The following is a 22,088-nucleotide window of genomic DNA, read 5'->3' as shown; positions in this document are numbered from 1 at the left end:
AGGGAGCAGAGGATACGGAGAGCGGCAGGAGGAAGCAGCACTCCCCAAGCCATTGTTCGGTACCTTACCCTTAAGATGCCGATTTATAACAAACAACTGTTTCCCACCAGCGACAAAAAGACATTTCATTGAGGAATTTCTGCCCAGCTCTGCTGCTGAGCCCTCAATGTCTCTCCTGGAGCCCCGTGCCTTGCCCACAGTACACGAAAACACCTTTCATGGTGGCGAGATGTGAGGGATTTTCTTGGAAGCCGGAGACGAGTGAGTTTGTGGGAGGCATGAGATAAAAGTTGAAACATCAAAAGAAACCCAAGTATTTGTGGGAAGGGAGCCGGGTGGATTAATTCCTCTCCAGCTGGGGAAGGAGATCAGCCTCCAGATAGCCACTACCCCTAATTAGCCGCCCCTCGAGTACCTCAGTCTACCCATGTGAGGTCTGGAGAAGGGGAATACATCTGCCTCTCGGGAGGGCTGCTGTGAGTTGCCATTTATATATTTATTCAGCTATTTATTTTTTTGTTTCTGCCCCCATGCTGCTTTCCTTGCTCCTAGTTCCCGGAGCCTGCGAGCCCCCTGCGGATGGCTGAAAGCAAATCTGAATATTCATATTGTTATCAGCTGCCCAGCAGAAGGGGCTGGCTCAGCCTGGCTCACAGCTAGTACCCCCTGCTCCGGAGGAAGCCACAGGGAGCTGCTTACATTTTCCTAACCCCTTCTTACCTGCTCCTGCCACCCAGAGCAAACAACGGATCTGAAAACTGTTCATGAGGAACTAAAACAAGCGCTGTCTCCCCGGGCTCACAAAGGTCCCAGGTCGCAGTGGTGGGCTCATGGCCGAGCATCATCTGTTTGCGGTGCCGCGGATGAGCACGGGACGCATGGGTGTGCTATCGGTGCATGACCTGCTTTACCTGCTCGTTTCCCCCCTCCAACCCCTTACCCACCAGCTCTTGTGTCGCTCGAGGTTTTTCCCATCACTGAAAACAAATTGGCTCCTTTTGCCTTCCTTTAGAGGCATAAATTAACGAGTAGCCTGCCAAAGCTTAGCAACCCTACAATAATAAACCCGTCTGCACGCACTCTCCATTTGAAACAAATGGAGCCATAAAGAAAGAGGCTTCGGAGGGAAGTTTGCTATTGCACAAAGCTGGGACATGGCCGCACGTTTCCCAGCTCGTCTCATCCCATGCCAGCACATGGGGCCAGCACTTGCCGTGGCTCGAGGCTGCTGCCCGCTGCCTCCTTCCCAGCAATAAAACCTCCTCCCAGCCGTAGCCGGCGCCACAACTGATGGAAATTTCATGTCAATTCAGCTAAAAGACAATCGTAGCTGCAGTTGGGCATAATTATTACTTTGTTCTTCGTGCGTATTCCTCGGAGCGTGTAATAGGAGCCGCATCATGTCCCTGCTGCCACAATGCCAGCGTCAACCTCATGCTGATACCTGACTTCCAAACAAGCGGCCGCTGATTGACGTGCCCCAAAGGCTTCATATCTGAACCAGTTTGCAACGGACCTGTTTGCCAGCCCCACGTGCCCAATATCCCTCTTAAATTTCAGGGGGCTGGAGCGGAGGGGAGACTGTCCCTGGGCACAGCTAGTGCCCGGCAGGTGAGGGCAGAAGCTCAGGCGTGAGGCTGAGAGATGCCAAGGGGTGGGTATGTGTGTCCCTCCAGAGGTCCCAGGCACCATATGGGACCTGCTCATGCACCTGCTATGAATGGTGGCCAAAAGTCTGCTCTCCCAACCTGCAAGACACGGTCACAGGGCATGGTTCACCACGAATCAGGGAACACATTCTCACATCAGGAGGCCAGGAGCAGCCACATCAGCTGTTCCCGTTTTGGCCGAGGATGGATCATAAGCTTTATCCCTGTTTTTTCACCCATCGTTGCCCACTAGCTTCATCCATCACTCCTGCTCCCACCCAGCGCCTTCCTTATGGGAGTGCACAGGGAAATTCTTCAGAAATTATTCAACTTTCCACCAGTCAAAGTATTTAACATCACTTACCAATGGCTACACAGAAACTTGAAGTAAAAAAAAAATAAATAACCAAAACCCCCTAGACAAGTAAACAACCCTTCCTCAACCGTACCACTCCCTGAAATCACTGAGGTGCATAGGTAGGGTGGTGGTAGGTAGGTTGGTAGGTTTGTGCTCATTTTCAGCATAAATCTCTCCTAGGTTGAGAAAATGCAGCCTGCGATCCTCAGTTTTCTTCTCTTCATGCTGACTTGGTACAGGGCTCCCTTGGGTTCCCTCTTCCCCAGCTCAGCTCCAGCTTGCTTGTCCAAAATGGAGAGCCCTGCCTTTCTGAAGCACAAAATCCAGCATAACTCCAGCTTTCCTCCCAGCCACTTTCTAGGCACGGGTTATTACTTACAAAGAGGTGAGGAGTGTTTAATATCCCTCATTCTGGCAAGTTTGCAAAGAAAGGAAAGTGCTAAGAGTTCAGGAGTGGTGGAGGAGGAAGGGGGAAAAAAAAAAAGAGGCTTGTTTGTCTGAGAAAAAAAGCAATTAGTGCCTCTTTGTACAGCCTGGATACCTTATGCCTGGTTCTAGCTAGTCAGAGACAAATAATGCTTAATCCTTCCTTGGAAAACACAAGGCATGAAGAGGGTTATTCTCTTCACCCACTTAAAGGCATTTAACTTGAGTGCTCTGAACAGCACCTTCAGAGCTGCCTGCTTCTCTCCCGCTGCCCAGCCAGTTCAGGCTCCCAGCACCCATCGCCCGCTCCCAGCACCCATTTCCCACCCGGCACCCAAGCATGACAGCATCCATGACCCCATCTGAGGGCTCACTGGGCATGGGAGCTTGTCCCCTGCACCCCTAAGGACCTCAACTGGGGTCACAGGTGATGCAGGATGCCTGGAACAAAATGCTCCCCAGCCTTTCCGATCCTCCTCCCCACGCTGGCAGCCCTTCTCTCCCATCTTTCTGTCCATCCTAAGTGGCACTCCTTGCTGGCTTCCCCCGCAGAAGAGTTTTCTCCTTCCCCACTCTCCCCAGGTTATCTGCTGAATTCCACACACGCCTGCACAGACGGGATCAATCCTAGGCTGCCTCGCCTTCAGCTTATCTCTGCTCCAAATGATTGATTTTCCCTCTTTAAGGGTAATTTGCTGGTGAATTCCGTGTATTGCAAAAACCCCTGTGAAATCTAATTCAGCCCGACTGGCAGCTGGCACTTTGGGGAGAGAATACTCGAGCGCCGTCAATTCCCCTTTACAGTTCCTTGCTCTGTAGATCATATTTATAGTGCGCATGTCTGTCATATGCATATATATGCTACTGATGATTCATATATTGCACCTGCACACGCATGGGCACATACGATATCCCTATGTGAGTCGCTGATGCAGCTTTATGCAACAAATACTGTGTATTCCCATGGCCTGGATTTTCTTTTTTTAAATTCCCCATTTATCTTCCTCAATATGCTTATTTTGGAGAATTGTTTCAAAATTATTTCAGAATGTCAAACGATCAGACTTGTGCTTTATACAGTCTCTGCCCTCTTCTTCCTCTTCAGTCAACCACGTCAAGGAAAATCAAGTAAAAGCCGTGGCAGAAGAGCTGGTTTCTCTGGTGTGCCCTGGGAAAGTCCGCTGCCGTTTCTCTTAATACATCTCTGAGGATCTTGCAGCGATAGGAAGCCCAAATGAGGGATGCCCTGTTCCTTTTCCTGCACAGCCAAACCCTTGCCTTCTCCCTGAAATACTGCATTCAAGCCACCAGCATATCCTGAAAGGATATCCATGTCCCTCGCCTCAGCCAGCCTTGGAGCAGATGAGCCTGAGCTCAACAGCCTCACGAATTAACACAAGTTTGTTCCACAGCTCGGGGCACTTGCTCTCAACCTGGAAACAAACCTTGCTGCAGAACTGGGTAATTCAAGGCTTTAATCTTCCTTCTCACACACAGGATTTATTTGCCCCTGCTGATCTATCGGAACATGAATGAGGGGAAAATCCAACCCCTGCCTGGGAGTGTATATACATTGCGGTCTTCTGCGGTGTCCAGCTGACTATAGGCTCAGTCTAAACACTGGGAAACTTCCACAGATTTTCATGACCAGCTCTCAAACGGCTTTGGAAAGGTATTCAGGTGGTTTGCAGTCCATCTGGCAGAGAGAGAAGCTCAGCTGCACAGAGGTTAATGCTTTTTTTCTTGGTTCATAGAAGGCTGGGTCCAAAACCCTATGCAAACCCTGTGTACTGTTTCACCTGCATTCAAGTGTTTTTGATAAGCCCTAGAGAATGGAAAAAGAAAAACCAGCATACCCGGTTGAACACCCCAAATCCACGTCTGGGATCAGCTCAGCTCAACCCAGGTGCATCCTCTCCAGATGCTCCCGTCCCACCTCGCACCCCCAGCCAGCTCCTCTTGGAGCAAGACCGTGACCACGTTTGAGGGAGGGCAGCTGGGAGTTTGCAAGGGACAGACTCAGAGGAATGGGTTTCTCCTTGGAGGCACCCCGCTTAGGTACCTTGTCTGAGACGTTAATGCCAGCCTAGGTCCAGAAAGGCACTTAAATACAGAGGTAAATTCAAGCGCAGGCTTTCAAGCGTGGTCTTGTGTGCAACGTAAATACATTTTTAAGTGTTTTGCTGAATCGTTTAATCTAAGCCCTTCAAAAAGCAATCATTTAAGTTTGCACAAAACACACCAGAAGAAAGAAAGACCAAAACCCCAACATTTAAAAAGGCCGCGTGGGCCTGGTTACAAAAGACCTTCTTGTTTAACGGCCTTGGCAACCCACGCAGTGTGTTTTAAGGGCCAGACCCACATGACACCCCTTTCCCCAGCTCTACAAAGACACAACCAGGGTGTGATGGCAGGCAGGTTCCCCACAGCCACCCAAACCCACTGTATCCCTGCGTGGGGCAAAGTTCAGGTATGGGCTGCTCCATCTAAGTAGGACCTCAATAAGCGTGACGGCTGAAGGAACAGCATCAAAGTTTGCTGGAGTGGCCAGAACAAGACTGGATGGCTTGGCTCAAGAAAGAAACCAACCTGCCAAGGGGCTCTCTCAGGACTTAACAACATAGGTTGGGAGGCAGGAGACAAAACTTGAGCAAAATGATCTTCCTGAAGACTCTAACTTCAATTTCATGTGTCTCTATCCATCTGCTCTCATTTTTTTATTTGGCTGTTCTCCCCAGAGACATCTATAATTCTCTTCTTGCTTCCTTTACCCCTTACACAAACGAATTGTGTCATCTCCAGCATGAAGGCTGTTAGTGAAATAGCTTCTGTCAGCCATGTCCTCAGTCACATCACTGCCTGAAGACCTCGGTCCTCACCATCCCATCCCTGCACCCACAGAAAGCTGAGAGCGCCTGGCATCAGCCTGGCTACCCCAAATCCAGACGGTCTGTAAAAGGCTTGTGACTCTCATGAGGTACTTGAGCATCCAAAATATCACCATCAGGCAACTATTTTCCCTTTCTCTAAGTTTTTCACTGAAAGTCGAAGGGTCTTGGGACTTCTTTAAGTACACTGCCCGGGAAACAGTGCTAGAACAAGCCTGGCTCCAGATGCAGTCCCACTTCTATCTCACATGTATCTTTTTCATTACCTAGGTAACCTCTCCCCATTTTTTTCCCCCAAAGTGCTCCATAAATGGTTAATCCAGTTGCAAGCATCCACGAGGGGAAATAAGGAAGATCCACCACAGGATAATGCAGAAAAAAACCCCCAAAACAATTGCTTATAGCTTTCCTCCCTCCAGATATTCCAAGACATCAGCTCTCCTGTGCTGCTTATCAGTGAAAATAATGCTACGGTCAAAGCAATCCATGCTAATACGACGGTCTCCAAAGACGAGTACAGTAAAACTCCTTCAGACTCCTTTCGTGCAAGAGGTCCTCTCTCAGCAGTTTTAAAAATCTCAGACAATTCTTTTGGGGAAATCTCAGGAAGTTAAAGAAATACACCAAAAGAATGAGTCTATTTTTTGCTGGTGCGATTGGGAAGGCAAGGCTATTTTTTATTCTCCCATTTTAAAATTAGCAAGGCTGAAAAGTGAATTCTTGAATGGGAGTCACTCCAGTAAAATGAGCTTTTAACCAGAAGTAATGACAGATCCTTCATCCTCCTGGCACAAACAGAAGTGTTACAATGCCCTTCAAGAACGGATCTGCTGACATCTCTCAGAAAGCACGACAGCGGCTCTATTCAGAAACTATCCTAAGCATCTGTCATATCCATATCTTCTTTATTAGCAATTGACATTTTCAAGAAAAAACAGTCTCTTTATCTGCTTAATAGCTCATCTGCACCTCTTCAGGCTGAACTCATAACTCTCGGATGGTGACATCATGTCACAAGTAGATTATTAGTTCTGTGTCATAATCACTCCACATGAAAAAAATGGGATTTCTGGGTGGCTTTACGAGACTTTGTGAACTCCAGACAGGGCTGGGGAAAAGCAAATCCATCATTTCAGCCAGCAAAGGCATCTTAGAAGATGCACATTTTAATTGACCCACTGGGATTTCGGGGGGCAGGGGGAGATGTTCTGTTTCATATCCCTTGGTGCCACCACATCGTTTACCTGAAGCATCAGGAAAACATCCTGATGATGCCATTTATTTTGACAAACCCTCTCCCCTCATCTCTCGCTTGGCCTGAAGAGGAATAGGGATGGAAGGAGCCTGTAGCCTCAACAGCCAGTTGAGGGATTTCGGAAAGTTCACCATGAGGTGTCAGCACTTGTTTAAAGCAGACACCAGGCAGCGTGGCGGGGTTGGAGGGTACCAGCACACAGAAGCAGCCAGACATGAACTGCACTAGTCAAATAATCAGAGTAATTGAAGGCTGCAAGCCCAGGGCTGGAGAACATGCTACAATCCTGCCGTGGTACAGACTGGCGCATAATAAATAGGAGCTCTGTTAACACGATGCAGGAACAAGTCCCCAACGCTACCGGCTCGTTTGCAGTGATGAGCTGGTATCCCAGTCCCTTTAGGCTTCCTCCAGCCCCATGCTGGTGGGTATCTCTTACCTCCTCCCCTGACAGCAGCAGTACCTGTCCCCCCTGGGGCAGAGAGCCTGCAGGTCCTTTCCTTCCCCTCATTGGCAAGTCCCCTGGGAGCCCCAGCAGAAAAACTCCTCCCTTTCTAAAACAGGCTGGCAAAGGACTGCCCGACAAGAGCCCTCGGAAGCAGGCGAGAATCAGCATCCTGTACAATCCTGTTTTCTGGCTCTCGGTGGCCGTGCAATCCTGACTACATTAAAGCACATGCTGTGGCTGTGCTCTGGGGAGGGCGGCTGCACTTGGGGGACTGAGCAAGTGGAGTGAGGGCAGCAGTAAGAGCTGAAAAAATGGGTATCGGGACATAACCACGCACCTCATCACAGGATAATCAGTGCCTTATCCCCCAAAACCGCACCAGTGCTACCCTACAAAGGGTGGAGAGAAGCACCCGTGGCAGGCGGTATCTCACCTCGTCTTTGTCCTGCACCTGGATGAAGAGGGGAAGGGCAAAGCCCACCTGGGCCAGCTCCGGGATGGCCACGCTGTACTCCGAACTGTTGAACTCGGGTGCGTTGTCATTGATGTCAATAACTAGGATGTTGAAGGCGGTGGTGACGGTGGCGTTGGAGGGTGTGCGGTCATCGTTCAGCTCTGTCGCCTGCAAGGAGGGAAAACAATAGGGCATCAGAGTAAAATGTAAAAGTGTGCACGCCGTGATTAGGGACTCTTGCAGCTTTTGCTTCCTCCACTTTGCCAAGGAAGGATGTTCACCTTGTTCTGCCATTGCCCCTTAACCTTGAGCACCTTTCCACATTGCTGACCCATTAACACATGCAGATGTTGACCCAGTTTTTCCATCACCCATGCTTCAGACCCACAGCACTCTCGCAAACCTGCTCCCTTCCCAGGGGTTTAACATTTCCCTTGGTTCTCAAGTTCCCAAGTTCTCACTTGGCCCTACCATGCAATCACTTGGCCCTACCATACAACAGGTTGTCAGGACTTGGAGTCACACTGGGGGATGAGCAGGTGATTTCCCTGCCACAAGCATTTAAACCAGAAAATTGCCTTTCGAGATGTGGGAGACAGTCCTCAAAATAAAGGAAGGCACAAGGGAGTGAACAGCACTCCTATTTTCCCCTCTGCAATCTCCAGAGGTGGGATCAGGAGCAGGGAGCTAACCACCATAGTACTATTGAAGTGACAGAAAACTAGGGCAACAGAGAAAAACAAGATTTAGACCTTAAAATAGGTTTGGTAACATGTGTCTAAATACAGATCTGAGTCACGACTCCGTATCGCACCTCTGTCTCAAGAAGGACTTCAATTTTGCTTTCCCAAAAGAAAAGCGTGCAGATTTTATTGCCAGAGAAGCAAGACTTGTGAAACAGCCTTTTCAAGCACAGTCCCTCCCTCTTGTCCTTTGGATAATCTTGCTTTGCTGTGGGCACGGAAAAGCAACGCTAACACGACCCACACGGCTCACTGCTATTCACCGCTTCTGCACACAACAGCAGAACAGGCTGATCCGAACAAGGAGCAATCCAGCTGTATTTTCACTGCGTGCTCCAGGATGAGAGCGGCAGAGAACATTTTGGGTCCCGGGGATGCGGGATGCACAGAGTTGGCATTTGCGGGGGGATGCAAAGTTTGTGGGGAGAGGAAATAAAAATCTATCAGATCAACAGAATATAGTTGGAACTCCATTATCATGCAGGCAGGAAAATGGGCAAGTTTTCAGGTTCAAAAACCTTTCCAAGATTAAACAGATATTTTTGTCCCTATTAAAAACAGACAACGTGCGTATGTTTTTTTTCCTCCCTCTATGGATTTCTACTGAATTTAAACTATAAAAGCTCAAACCAAAAGATACTAGGGATGGATGTGGATCTCTTCCCTGTGCATAAAGCCCCACAGTATGACCTGTGCTTGGGACCACGAGGGGTAATTTCTTGTCCTTTTGCCCCCCTGACAAAGCGTTGCACTTGCCAGAACGAGAAGGTGATGCGCTGGCTGCCGCCCTCCCAATCAATGACCCTTCCTACAGTGCTGATTTTTCCCCACCCCAGCCCAGCAGAATCTATACTTCTAAATATGTTTCCAACCAGCTGCCCAGCTTGGTATTGATTTTAATTACAGGGCTGTGAGCGGAGCTGGGGAGCCGCTCTCAGGTGGGGCTGGTGGGGCTGGAAGACCACGCTCCAATGCCTTTTCTTGACAAGGCAACTTTCAGCATCGCTCCCTCCCTGTGCCCGGCAGATGCAAACAATGCCCTGTTACACTGCTGCCTGCTGCCATGACACAATGTTCCTACTTTTCTGGGGTTTTGGGGTGGAAAAGGGTGGGAAATAGGCACAAGTGGGCACAACTCAGGTGCCTGAATGTAGGTGTCTTGTGCTATTTGCAATCCCAGGGCATCTGCATGCTGCCAGCAGATTAGAGCCACAGGGAGATCTAGTTGCAGGCAAAGGCAGGGCACCAAAAATAACCTTAAACACCCATATAGAGGCAATCATACAAGAAACATCTTGCTTGGCTTGGCTGGGGAACAGCACATCACGGCTCTGGATGCCCACAGGAGCAATGTGTCCCAGGTTTGTGCCTCCGTCTCAAAAGACTTGTGCCCAAGCAGGGTGCCCTCCCCGTCCTGCTCTGCCGGTGTGTCTCCCACATGGAGGAGGTCTCACCTTCACCGTGAGGATGAATCCAGTGCTATAGAAGGGGTTTTCCCGGTCCAGCGGCCCATTCAGGGTTAAGGCTCCGCTGATGTAGTCCAATGCAAAGATGCTGTTGGTGTTACCTGAGGAAAAGAAGAGGCAATGTGAGCACAAGCAGCTGGTACAGCCGATGCTGAATGGTGCAGGGGGTAACGCAGAGAGGGAAGCACGAGGACACAAGCCTCTTTCCCTGCCAGTCTCCACATGTGCCCGGACCTGGTGCTTGGAAGAGAGGTTTTACAGATCAGACCCACTGCCAGGCCAGGAGCTCCAAGCTGGGCACAGGCTGCAGCGGGCTCTGCGAACCCTGCACATTATCTCAATGTGCTTTAAAATTTAATGGCTGTAATGGTCTTCTCCTCCTCTCGCCTGCCCCAGCTCAAGGTTCAAAACAGTGTTTTCCTTCCAACAGCCAATAAGGTTGCGAACGCTGCAGGCAGCTGAAGAATTTCAAAGGGTTTTGGTTAAAACATGCCGAAACTAGGGCCGAATCCAGGTGCTCCCCTCTGAGCAACTGCCTGCATTCACAGGACACCATGTCCCCAGCGTGGCCACGGCCTTTCTCTTAAAACACATGGGCTAAGGGGACATCAGTCCAGGTTAATCAGAGGAAGGTGCAGACGGACCAAGCTCACAAGTAATTTGTTATATGATAACAAGCGGTAGTTTAACTGGAGGGCTTCTGGCCAGAGGATGCTGAGGATGATAAAAGTCCACACGTATTCAAGGAGAGACTGTAGATGTTAATGAAAAAAACCAAAAAACCTATCAACAGAGAAGCCACATGCAGCTCGGGAATTTTCTTAGCTGGACATACTTGGTGCCAGGGAGAGTATTAGTGTAAGTACGATAGGCACTTGCGCTGCTTTTATGCTCTTGCCAGCTGTGTTGACCTTGTGCAGCTGCCTTATTTTCTTCTACTTGAGCCAAATTTGGCCTCTGTGCCAGTCCTTACGTGCAAGCAACCAGACAGGGTGCCACGGAGGGCTGTGCTGCTCCATCGAGCATCCCATCCGCAGCTTGACTCCTCCTCTGGAACTAGACACCCAGAGAGGATTAAGACAACACTCGCGTCTCACAGCCAGCAGATGCTAAAAAGACAAATGTCCAGCACTGGGAATGCCCTTGCGACAGTCCCAGGTGCTCTCTCTGTCAGCCAGACAAAAGAAAGCAGTTGGTATGTGGAGCCTGGGATACCTGACGCCGGCCCGACACAGTACCAGAGGCGGCTGCTGAATTAGTGATGACTAAGGTGGTTGCACACAGGCAGATGGCCACCCACACCACTCCGCTCCTCGTCTCACAGTATGCAGAAACCCCTGATCCAGCCCCAAACGGGAGAGAGGAAACCCTGCAGGTATGCTATACTCAACCCAGTCAAAAATTAAAAAAAGCCAACCCTGTCTTCTCAATAGATGTCAGCATGAACAAAACACACACAACATTCATAATTTCCCTGGAAGGGAGCTGCAAGACAGAACTGCTGCCACAGAAGGTTCTTTCCCATCACTCAGCATCCCCCTCGCTCTCTTCCGATCCCCCATTTAACCATGGCTGCACCTTTTGCAGGATGGCCAAAGCCTCCAGGTCTGGCTCTCCCCTCCCTACCAGCCCTGGGAGCCACCCTGGCCTTCACGAGCTGCTGGTTGCCAGCATCTCCTCTCTTTCCCAGAACCCAAAGTGTCATAACGCCTTTTGCCCCCATTACTGAGGTTCTATCGTCCTCTCAGACCAAATGCCTCCCATTTCTGTCCTTGGTCCTCTCTTCTCTCCGGCCAAAATGGCCCACTGACTGCTAGCCAGCTTAACAAACTGATGCACGGCTACTTAAAATATAAGCAGCATCCTTGCTTTTTTTTTTTTTAATCTAACTTTTTGCTGCCATATGTGAAGATCTGCGGATTCCCCTCTTTTCATCTTGACTTCCCACCTTTGCTGTGTAATTTATGGCTGACTCTTTAGGAGACTTCTTCTGATACCAGATTTGAAGGACACTCCACGAGATATACTGAATTGTGCTGCAAGGCATTTAAATGCTCCAGGATGCCATGTTGCCATGGTAAAGTTTATGCATCAGGGCGATCTTGGTACACTCCCCCTAATATAAAGAGTAATAAAATACCTTTTTAATCACAAAATACTCTTCTGCTAATAGGCATCAGTAAACGCGGAGACCAATGGGTTTTAGTGGAAATAGGTCACTAGGGCAGGAATTTGACACAAAGGACTAAACACAGCACCGAGCGCCGTGTCCTAAAAATTCGTAGTGTTATGTGTTCCATATTTGACCACAGTCATTTTTTGCAGGATAGATGAATACATTTAGGACCCAAATACCATCCCAGGCAGCACACCAGAGGCTCAGCCTCCCCAACACCGCTCGGATGGCAGCTATGCGTCTGATACCTTCTGGGGCGCCTTTCTTCGAGCAGGGGATTGCTGGGTTTGCAAATTAGCCTCAGAAGGGAAAGAGGGGTCTCCAAACTCATCCCGCAGAGGCCTTTCATAATTTCCTCTACAACGCCTCTCCAACCATCATTTCATTATTCCTCTGGCCAGTGATCCCCGATGAAGTACTCGCGCTGCCAAACAATGCACATTCCCCCAAGACGCTTTCTTTGCAAAAACCTCTCTAATCATCTTCACATGTTTTCACTTTCCTCAGAGTAAGGGAAAAGAAAAAAAAGTGAGGGAAAAAATACCCAATTTTGTCTTTCCCTCCCCCCAGTCTCTCACTCTCCCCACCTGGTTCTTTCCTGTTATCTCTCCATCAGCTTCCTGACCCAGGAAAAAGCCAAGCCTGGGTTAGGTGCAGCTTAGTCTGCAGCTAACGGTGCAGCCAGCCACACCGGCTGAACGGTTTTCAAGCTGTTTGTCTGCTCCACCGCTCTCTGTACTGCTCCTGGGCACAGGGGTCTGTGCCCACCGTGGCCTTGGAGGCAGGTGGACACCGTGAGCTCCTCTCCACGCTGCCGCAACGCTCCGGCCGATGGCCAGCGCTGCCTGCCGGGCTCGCCAACGGAGCAAACCAGGGTTTGCTTGTCACTGGTTTTGAAGCGATATGGCAATGCACAGACACGAGGTGGAGAACACAGAGGGGATGGAGAATCTTAGCAGGCATTTCAAACTCAGTCAAGATCCCCAGATAATCCTGTGGATCCAGAAGACACAGAACGGCACAGACCTTTCCATCTCCGAGTTTGCACTCTGCAAACTGTTTCACCGACACAGACAGGAACTATCATGGCTGCGCTTGACACGGAAGCCAAGTGACCTTCAGAAAGGTGTCCCACTCACATGCTCTCCCATAAGCAGTGCTCACGCCATGGCGCACACAGCCTCCTGCTCCACACCAGGCAGGCAATGATGGCTCAGGAGTTTCCAGCTGCTGGATGTGTCCCTGCCCGAGCCATCTACTGCCTAGCCTGAGGTCTGGCCTGAGCCACCAAAGCATTTCTACGTGGAGACCAAGGACTTCATTTCCATGCCTCTGGTTTGAAAAGGGAGCCTAAGACCACGCTCTGGTTTCTGCTAAGCACAGGCTTACATGTCCTCCATCTCCTTCCCCATCCAAACAAGGATGTGGCACGTTCACAGGCAATCCAGCTCCGCTGCATGGAGCAGGCAAAGCTAAGGAATAAATGGGTCTTTCATCAGCAAAGGAGGAGCTCTGCTTTCAAGTGCTGGGAAAGCAAGTACGGCTTTAAGAAAAGCAGAGCAGAAAATAAACACAAGGCTGCCTAGGAGGCAGCATCCCCTGGAGAAGGACACCCCCATGGGAAGGCAGGCTACTGGGAAGGGAAAGGCTGAGCATGGGAAGGCCGAGCATCAAAAGGCAGTGCAGAGAGAAGAAAAGCAAAACAGACAATGTTTTTAAATACTCAAAAAGACAGGGGAAAGGTGAGGGGGGAAAAAAAAAAAAAAAAAAAAGAACGAACTTCGGGACAGCAATACGAATGCATTCCTGGCAGACTTGTTGCTCTCACCTGGCAAGGAACAGGCTTGCTCAGGACATTCAAGCCCAGCTTCTTGTTATGACGCGGGTGAAAGGAGAAGGAAAACTTTCCCATCCCTCCATCCGTGTGCGGGTACATGGGCGGCAGCAGCTCCTACATCCACTGCAGCCAGGATTGGGAGCAATGGGATGGATCGCAGTAGCCCATTTGGAGTGTTTTTCCAGGCTCATTGAGGAACGGATGGTGGCATAGGCATCATTTTGGAGAAACACTGCTATAACGAGGGGTTTTATAGATGAGGGCCATAATGTTTAATTGCCCTCAGCCAATGCTCTCACAGTTTAAAAAGGCCATTAAAAATACTGGCTCAAACCCAAGGAAAAAAAAAAAAAAAGAAAAAAAAAGACATTGATGTCTCTTCCTTCCTCCCTACCCCTTTGGCCTTTGAGCACCATTCAGAATCATAGGAGAGAGAGATGCAGCTATTGTCCAGCTCTAGTGAAGAGCTACCTGTCATCCAGGGGAAGCCGATTCCCCCGCACAGGCAGATTTTCCCACCCCCCTTACACGAAGGGCCGTTTGTATCGGGGAGTCACATCCTCGAAAGGCCCTGGGCTCGCTGAGCTGCTGAACTTGGAGCGGATGACTTTCATGAGATGTGAAAGGGGAACCCATCACACACCTTGCGCCGGATAATTTATTAATCAAAATGTGCTCTGTCAGGGCTCCTCGGCACCGAAATAGATGCTGTTGGATGTGGTTCATGGAGTCAGCAACAGACACAGTTATCATCGTATAAATAGTCCGTCAGCTGCCATGACCACCTCGCTGCTCTTCACCTTGAGTTTTTGCCCCCGTGCGATATGCAGGGAAGCAGGCCAGGGCAGATTCCTCACCCTACGCTTAAATTCAAAGGGAAGAAGTTATTTCCAAAGGAAAGGGGAGTTATTATATTTCTTCACTCTGCGTGAAATCCAGCTGCTGTCACATTCTGCTCTAGAAAACAGTGACCGTTCCTCCTGCTCTGGACTTCGGTTTGTTCTTCTTCCCAGAGGATACAGCTCTTTCTGGGACAACGGATTCAAGCCCAAAGCTGCGTGCCGGCACTCCTCTGCACGCGCCTGCTCTGCAAACAGGCATTTTTAGTACTTTCCCCAAAAGATTTAATTGCCCGTTCTAGCACAAACGGCAGAATTTCTGATCTTGCAGAGCTGCAAAAGAAGCTCGGATTAAATGCTCGCACGGTTCCCTTTTTTTAGAACCAAACGTACAGTAAGAGAAAATAAAAGGAGAGATTTATCACCCGAGGTGCAATCCCCCTCCCGAAGCCCCCGGGAGCTACACGTGGGTACCAGAGAGGAGAACAGAGCCTGCAGAGTTTAAAGGTCGCTGCTCGGAGTGTAATTCATCACACGAAAGGATGCTGAGTCTTGGACCACAACCACCACTCCCCCACGTCATCTAAAAAGTGCTCAGTGGCTCAAAGGGAAGGCAAATAATCAGCACTGCCTGGCTTGGCTTTTTTTCCTCCCAGCCTTTCCTCTTTTCCATGAATCTCACCCTAAGACCTGCTACGGGAGAGCAGCCAACAACTGGATCATGAGTCAAGACAGCAGAGCAGCGCAGGGAAAACCACCGTAAGCATTTCTTTCACTCATTTCTGTAAAGGCAACACTTTAACCCCCAACTTGAGCTCGCAGAGGATTTTGTCCTAATAAAGAGGGTGTGGAAGGCAGCGTGCATTCCCAGAGAGAACGGGCTGGTCCGGGCTGCCAGGCATCGCCACCTCGGAGCAGCAGTTGCAGACCACCCTCTCACCCCGCAGCCGAAGGATGCGTACACATAAACTTGGCACTTTCTTAACGGCTACTGTGCCTGGGCTGGATTGAGGGACCCACAAATCACCTCTCCTGCTTCTCCCACAGCAGCAGGCAGGAGAACGTGAAAGAAATACACTGTAATATGCCTGGTAACAAGTCTGAATCAGCTTTTAACATAAACCCCACACCTCCAGGCTCAACACCTTTCAGAAAATCTTCCATTAAAAACCATCTCAGAACCCGTGGTTTTCTCTAGCCCCAACATGAACAGAGGCAGCGCAGGTTCATCCTTCTCCAGTGGTTGCCAACATCTCGAACACACATTAAATCCCAGGAAGTTAAATAGTCCCAGAAATTAAACAAAAAATATGCTTTTGCTTCATATTTACACATAAATGGGAATGTATAGTTTTAATTACTGAAGGCCATTTGCTGGGGGACCACCTGCCACAGAAACCATTACCCCAACTGTATTTGTTTCCAGCGATTTCTGGATTGGCAGGGAGCCAAAGCACGATGCCAACGTGACGATGAAGCATCTTTAGCAGCGGGGATGAACATGGGGAGCAAGCCAAGAAGAGAGGGGTTGCAGCCACTGCTGCCATCTCTTCTTTGTGCTGTCTCATCCCCTTGCATTGGCAGGGTGGAAAAACAGCCTTTGACGAATAACTCGGCGCGAGGCACTTTTCCACCCATCAGCGTGTCCTCCTACAGAAATGTTCTGCTATGATGACTGCCTTTAAATCACGCTGGAAGGCCCTCCCAGCAGCTGTAATTTATGAGGACTTTAACACCCTAGTAGTTCACCAAGCGATCCGAATGTGGGAAAAAGCCGGTGCCATGTAGGCCAACGGGCAACAGGAAAATTACAATTAGCAGGTTATTAGGATCCTAATCCAAGGATCCTCCCTGATGTCCAGTTCAAGGGATCCAGGGAAGCGGCTTGCTTTGCCCTGCCTTCTTTATGAAGTCAGGTCAAAACACGAAGAGAGGTGCTGGCAGCTGAGGGCTGGGAGACCTCTTTGGCCACTTAACCTTACCCTAAAGGGTTCGTGCTGCACTTTCAAAAGGAAGGCAGCGGGGGTCTCCAGATCTGTTAAGACCATCTGAAACATGTTCTGAGAGCTACTGCACCGATTTTTACATATATATGTGTATATATATATGGTATTTTATTCCTTAGCAGGAAAACCAGAAGAAAGACGGAGAACAATTCTTTTCAGACATGCTTCCCTCTTGCTTTTGTAACTCATGCTTCTATTACACTGGGCAAATAATGATTTTTAATTCATGCTTCCTTTGGGACGCACCAGCTTTAGGAAGAGCGCGCATTGCCGAGAAACTGCATCAGCCTCCTAAAACAATCAACTTTGGGGAAAAAAAAAAAAATAACGCCCTAAGGGTTCATGAAGAGCCCTGAGGACCAGCTCACCGACCAAAGACCATGCGCTCCCTCCCTTCTCTCCTGCAGAACTTACCAAGCCCTGGGAAGGACGTATGGATTGCCCTTGTGCAATCTCCCATTGCCCATCCATCATCGCACCCGAAATGTGTCAGGCAGGCAGAGACTGACTTTCAGGCATCCTGCAGAGCCCCGGGACCCTTTTGTCCTGGTTTAACCCTTTGATGCCTGCCCAAGCAGCACCGGTCACCTTCATATCTTCATGCCAGGAGACATGAAGTCTCCCGAGCGTCCTGGAAATAAACCCAAAGCTTTCCGCTAGCGAGCAAAGCACGAGACTGCAGTCACACAATACGTTTTCCTAACAAGAGCTCGCGGGCCAAAGTCCCCTCCTACCTATTAATTAAATTGCCATGTAATTCACGATAAAAATCCTTCTCTTAAAGAGCCAAAGGATTCCCCACGCCCCAGGTGATGCGCAGCAGCAGCAAATGTGAAAACACACTGCCGTCTGCAGGCCTGATTCTGCCGAGAGCACCGGGGGCCCTCCCATTTCCACTGGGAAAATCAATCTCCGTTAGACCAGAGAGTTCCCCTAAATGAAAAGCCTTATCTAGAACAGGTTGTGTTATACAACAAGTCACTCGCTTTGCCTGGGAAATGAAAGATGATGAGGCAGAGTCCCCGGTACAGAGGCTATCTCCATAAATCTGCCAAAAAAGAACCGTGGATTACTTTGCAGGATTAATTATCTGTCCTTCAAACAGAGTCCTGACCTCAGCGGCTGAGCATCTCCAACCTGTCAAAAGCAGCCGGGGAACCAGGGAGGAAAGGCTTTTGCAGGGCACCAGCCGTGGGCTGCCTGCACCCTCCTTTTTGCCTGGGAACAACAGCAGAAACACCCGCTGGAGCGACGGAAGCCCCGGCCCCGACCAGCCTGTCGGCACGAGGGGCTTGAATTGTGAGGTCTCGGTTTGGATTTCTTTTTCAAATGGCCTTTCGCAGGGCGGTGACCCCGCTCCTCACAAAGCACGGGGTGAAAAAGTACATGTTTTCACAGGGTTAAAACACTTGGATTGGAAGGACAGGAGAGAAACAACTAAATAGCTTTTCCCTGTAAGATATGGAAGTGATTCCCAGTGCAGGCAGGCAGCAGGCAGGCTCGTCTGTCCCAACAGGACAACTAGCCAATGCCACGACACAGCTAGATCAGCGCTCCTCCGTCATCTCAGGCTTAACAGCTTTGTAAGCTGGCAGCATAAAGTTAGATCTTAAGACTTATTTTATGTCATTATGGTTAATCTCTTAGTTTTATTGTTTTCCTGTCACAGGAGGACCTTGTGCTGGAGATAGCCGTGCAAATAAGAGCTGCTGCAGTATATCCCTAGGCACAGCTACCCAAGGGACGGAGCTGAACAGGACACCAGCAATTCCAAATTAGTTTTTAAACCCCGCCTCCAAATCATACCAATGCTTTAGATATTAATACCGAAGGAATGATAAATGGCTAGGTTGCTTTTCAGCTCTCTCAGTGCTGTATATTCAACCCTAGCAGGTAAAATCAGACCAGCCACATGTGAGCCTGGTGCCTCAAATCCTGGGAGAGCTGGGGAGAGGCATCACCCATCCCTGCCACGGAATGGGAACAGCATCATCACCACCTCCCCTCGTGCAAGTGAGCTGAAGAGCCAGGTATAATTACTACCTCCACCGGCCATTTTCACTTTTGCTTACGGTCGGTTTCTAATTTAATTTGCTTCCCCGTTCCCTATGTTAGACCTTTTTTTTGTAAAATTGCCATAAAAATTTACCAGCTCAGGCACAAAATCTGCTCGCTGACCTTTACCATCGTGATTGAGGATAATGAGAAGTTAATTAGGCTTTACCTGCCCGCCAAAAAAATCGCTTGCCTTGGGTGAGCAGGATTTTGGAGGTGCGTTAGCTGCTGGTTCCCATGTCCGGACTCTCAGACATCAGAAGGTAACATCTTCTTTCAAAAGCAAGAAGGAAACCATGGGAAGTATAAGTGAACGCTTTGAGAAGAGCCGGGGAGGCATTTGCACCCTTGCTGACTTCAGGAAAAAAATTTTTTGCCCCATGACCATGTTTTCTTTAAAATTTGCCCTCAGTCACGCATCTCAGCCGCAATCTGGCAGCTGAGTGGAGCTGGCAAACCCTGTCTCTAGAAACAAACTCAATTAAAAATGGAAGCAGAGCATTCTGAAGCTTGGCTTCAGGGATTTTGGAAATCTCCACCTTAAGCTAAAGGCAGGGTGAGGATGGGGAGGAGGTGGGAGGCAATAGCAGGCGTGTGCAGTCATCCCTCCGTCCATCCACGGGCTGATCCTTCCCAGCACCACCGCTCTGCAAGATGCTGGTGCCGACGGGAGGAGGACTCCTGGCCAGCCACAAAAACACTCTGCAATTCTCATGTTTGGGTTTAAAAAAAAAAAAATGCAAAGCAGTTTAATCACTCTTTGATGTGTTCTGCCTGATCCTCCGATACGAGAGCTGCCCCCCGCCAGGCAGGACCAGGGGCAGAGATTAAGCTCTTAGCATACGCAAGGAGATGCGATGATGCTTGCATTGATCCGCCTGCCTGTCACTCTGCACCCCGCCACCACCAGGCTCCGGGAGCATACCTGGCTCCCTTCCACCATCCCTCCGCCCGGCCGTAATGGCCAGGCTGACGGCTACCCTGGCACTGAGTGGGAGACGCTCGCAAAGGGGCACTGTGGCCATTTCACAGGAAAGCCAAAGCCACGACAAGAAGAGCATGCATGAACGCTCCAGGTAAAAACCCAGGGTCTCAGGTTTGGTTTCCTTGATTCGGGAGAGCAGCCGTGACTGCCCAGTGAGCAGAAAGACTGACGTGACCACGAGTGGAGGGATGCATTTAGCGAATTACCCCTCTTTAGACAGCACAGTTGTTTCTGTAGGTTTGAGCTGTCAAATAAAGAGCCCAGAGCTTTGTGTTGCACTGGTGCTGACAAGGGAAAATTAGGTACCTACAGCATACTGGGTCAGAAAAAGGGTCCGTGGTCATCATCAGATGCCCAAAGGAGGGTGTATGAACAGCACAGGGGTGATTTCCCACCCACTGAGCATCTTCAGGCTTTGAGCTGGGTGAGGTTTCTCTAAGCTGAAGGCTTTTACCATTCTCACAGTAGTTCAGCGGCAGCTGCAAAATTAGTTTGAGGTTTCGGTCCAGTCTCCAGTGAAAAAGAGCCCGCATCAGTCAAAGAAAGTCCCTGCTGCACTTTGCCCAGATGGATACATGCGATCTGGGGGAATCTCTCATTTAATTCATGCTGGGGGAACATTAGAATAAATTGCAGAGGGAATTAGTGGAATAAATAATCCTTGCATCTTCAAAGGCAGACTGACCTGGATACTTGCAGTCCGGATCAATGGACTTGAAAGTCAGGGTGAAATCACCTTGACCCTAGAGGTTGATTAAAAGAGCATTTGAAATGCCTAAGCTTTGAGGAAGCAAAACTGGGAAATTTTTCTACATGTGTAGCTCGAAGGAGCTGCCAGCCAGCACCTAAAACATGTGGCACAGCAGGGAGAGGAGGCACTGCTGCCATTTCTTGCTGTGAAGATTCCCCCTCAAAAGCAATGCCAGAAATAGGACTACAACCCAGACCCACCAAGCTGGTCTCCCACTCCTGGGTTAACCTGAGTAGTCTGTCCGTCCTGAGGCACAGCCCCACAAAAGCAGCATCTAAGTGCAGCCCAGCGAGCATCAAAGTCTGCCTTGGATATGGCAGAGGCTCACTGACCTCAAGGCATTTTAAATAAGACAGGTCCAGCACCAAAAATTGGCCCTTCCAAAAAGCAGCTAGCTGTGTATTATCTGGAAACGCCTGCCCAGACTGTCCTGCCCCTGGCTTTTTTGCTGTCAGAAGAGGTCCCCGAGCTATCGTCCTAAAAGAGCCAAGCATTGCGCAGCAAGAATCCGTGGGTGACCCGCTACACCAGTTTCAGCAAGCTACCCACACATACTGGGAAGGGTTCCCCGGGCTTCGGAGCCAGTCTATGAAGGCAGGATTAATCCACGTGGCTGCCAGAAGGCAGAAAGTCTCCACCGCTCTAATTAAGCTTAATTCTCTAGCCCCGTGCCCTCGCGGGTCCAGCACCCTGCCTCTCAGCCTGCGAAGCTCTGGCAATGCCAGCCCTCGGCACCGAGGCTTTCGGGAAGTGCCATGGAAACCACCAGGAGCAGTTAATCAGTCCCATTCTCTCCCTAAACAATAACCACCGCACCACCAGCAAGAGTTTTATGCCCGGCTTTTTGCAGGTCTCCTCTGTGGCATTGCATGAAGCAGGGCCGTTTGTGGCTCGTCATTAGGACTGAAAGGTTTTCCTATGAGATATTGTCAAATTTGTTAGAAATAATGTCTGCTGCTCAAGGAAAGGGAGATCCCACAAACGACATGCTCTGACAGCAGTACAGTCGAGGAGAAACTTAGCCAAATAAGATTTCCCAGACACAGGGTGTACAAAGACTTATTGCAGGGCTAGATCATCCGGCCCAGCTGGGGTTCCCACCACGTCCCCCCGTGACTTACCCGAGACAATGGTGTAGCCGATGCCCCGGGGACGGCCCTTGTCCTGGTCGATCGCCGTTATCATCCGGACGGTGGTACCCTGGGGAGGGAGAGGAGACGCGCATTACAGCCACCCCAGCCGAGTGCTGCTGGGGCTCCTGGAGCAGGGTAGTGAGAGCAGAGCTCACCTAGAAACTGCCGAAGCATTGCATCTCTTACCATGGGCCATGTGCTTAGGAAAACCTGTCCAAGGACAAGGCATGTCATGGAAAAGTCCCATCCCTGCTTCTTGGGGCAGTTGGGGCTCACCACTCATCACTCTTGTGCAAGCTGCGAAACTGTGCTAACCCATCCCAGGAGGCAGCTGGTGATGCTGAGGGCAGGACCGGCAGAGCATGTCCTACTAACTGAACCACTGAGCAGGCTGACCTTGACCATAGAGTTGGTTTGTGCCAGGGCAAGCATCCACAGGGACTGGAGAGCGCTCCATCAGGGTCATTCCCCACACTGCTTGTCCCTTGCCCAGAGGAGAAGGGTTTGAAGCAAGGTCAGCACGGTGAGCACAACTATCAGTGCTTGAGGAAGAAGAGGAAGGAGGAGCTGAAGGTGCAGCACTGGAAAGTCAGGACACGCTGCCTTGCAGTGTCACAGC

General features: G+C 49.9%; 1 protein-coding gene across 3 annotated transcripts in view; it reads right to left on the bottom strand.

Annotated features, from left to right (window-relative positions):
* CDH23 (cadherin related 23) overlaps window positions 1–22,088 on the bottom strand; it is a 200,029-nt gene that overhangs the window by 82,961 nt on the left and 94,980 nt on the right. For all 3 annotated transcript variants that reach the window (XM_082002394.1, XM_082002392.1, XM_082002393.1), the window contains 3 exons: window positions 21,458–21,536; window positions 9,676–9,788; window positions 7,458–7,646 (listed from right to left, as the gene is read on the bottom strand). In XM_082002394.1, the coding sequence (XP_081858520.1) occupies window positions 7,458–7,646; window positions 9,676–9,788; window positions 21,458–21,536 (381 nt within the window). The remainder of the gene's footprint in view (window positions 1–7,457; window positions 7,647–9,675; window positions 9,789–21,457; window positions 21,537–22,088) is intronic.

The sequence above is a fragment of the Phaethon aethereus genome (assembly GCF_964289735.1).
Source record: "Phaethon aethereus genome assembly, chromosome: 7".
Taxonomy (NCBI): Eukaryota; Metazoa; Chordata; class Aves; order Phaethontiformes; family Phaethontidae; genus Phaethon; species Phaethon aethereus.
Note: the sequence above shows the minus strand (reverse complement) of the source record. Positions and strands in the feature narration are given on the sequence as shown.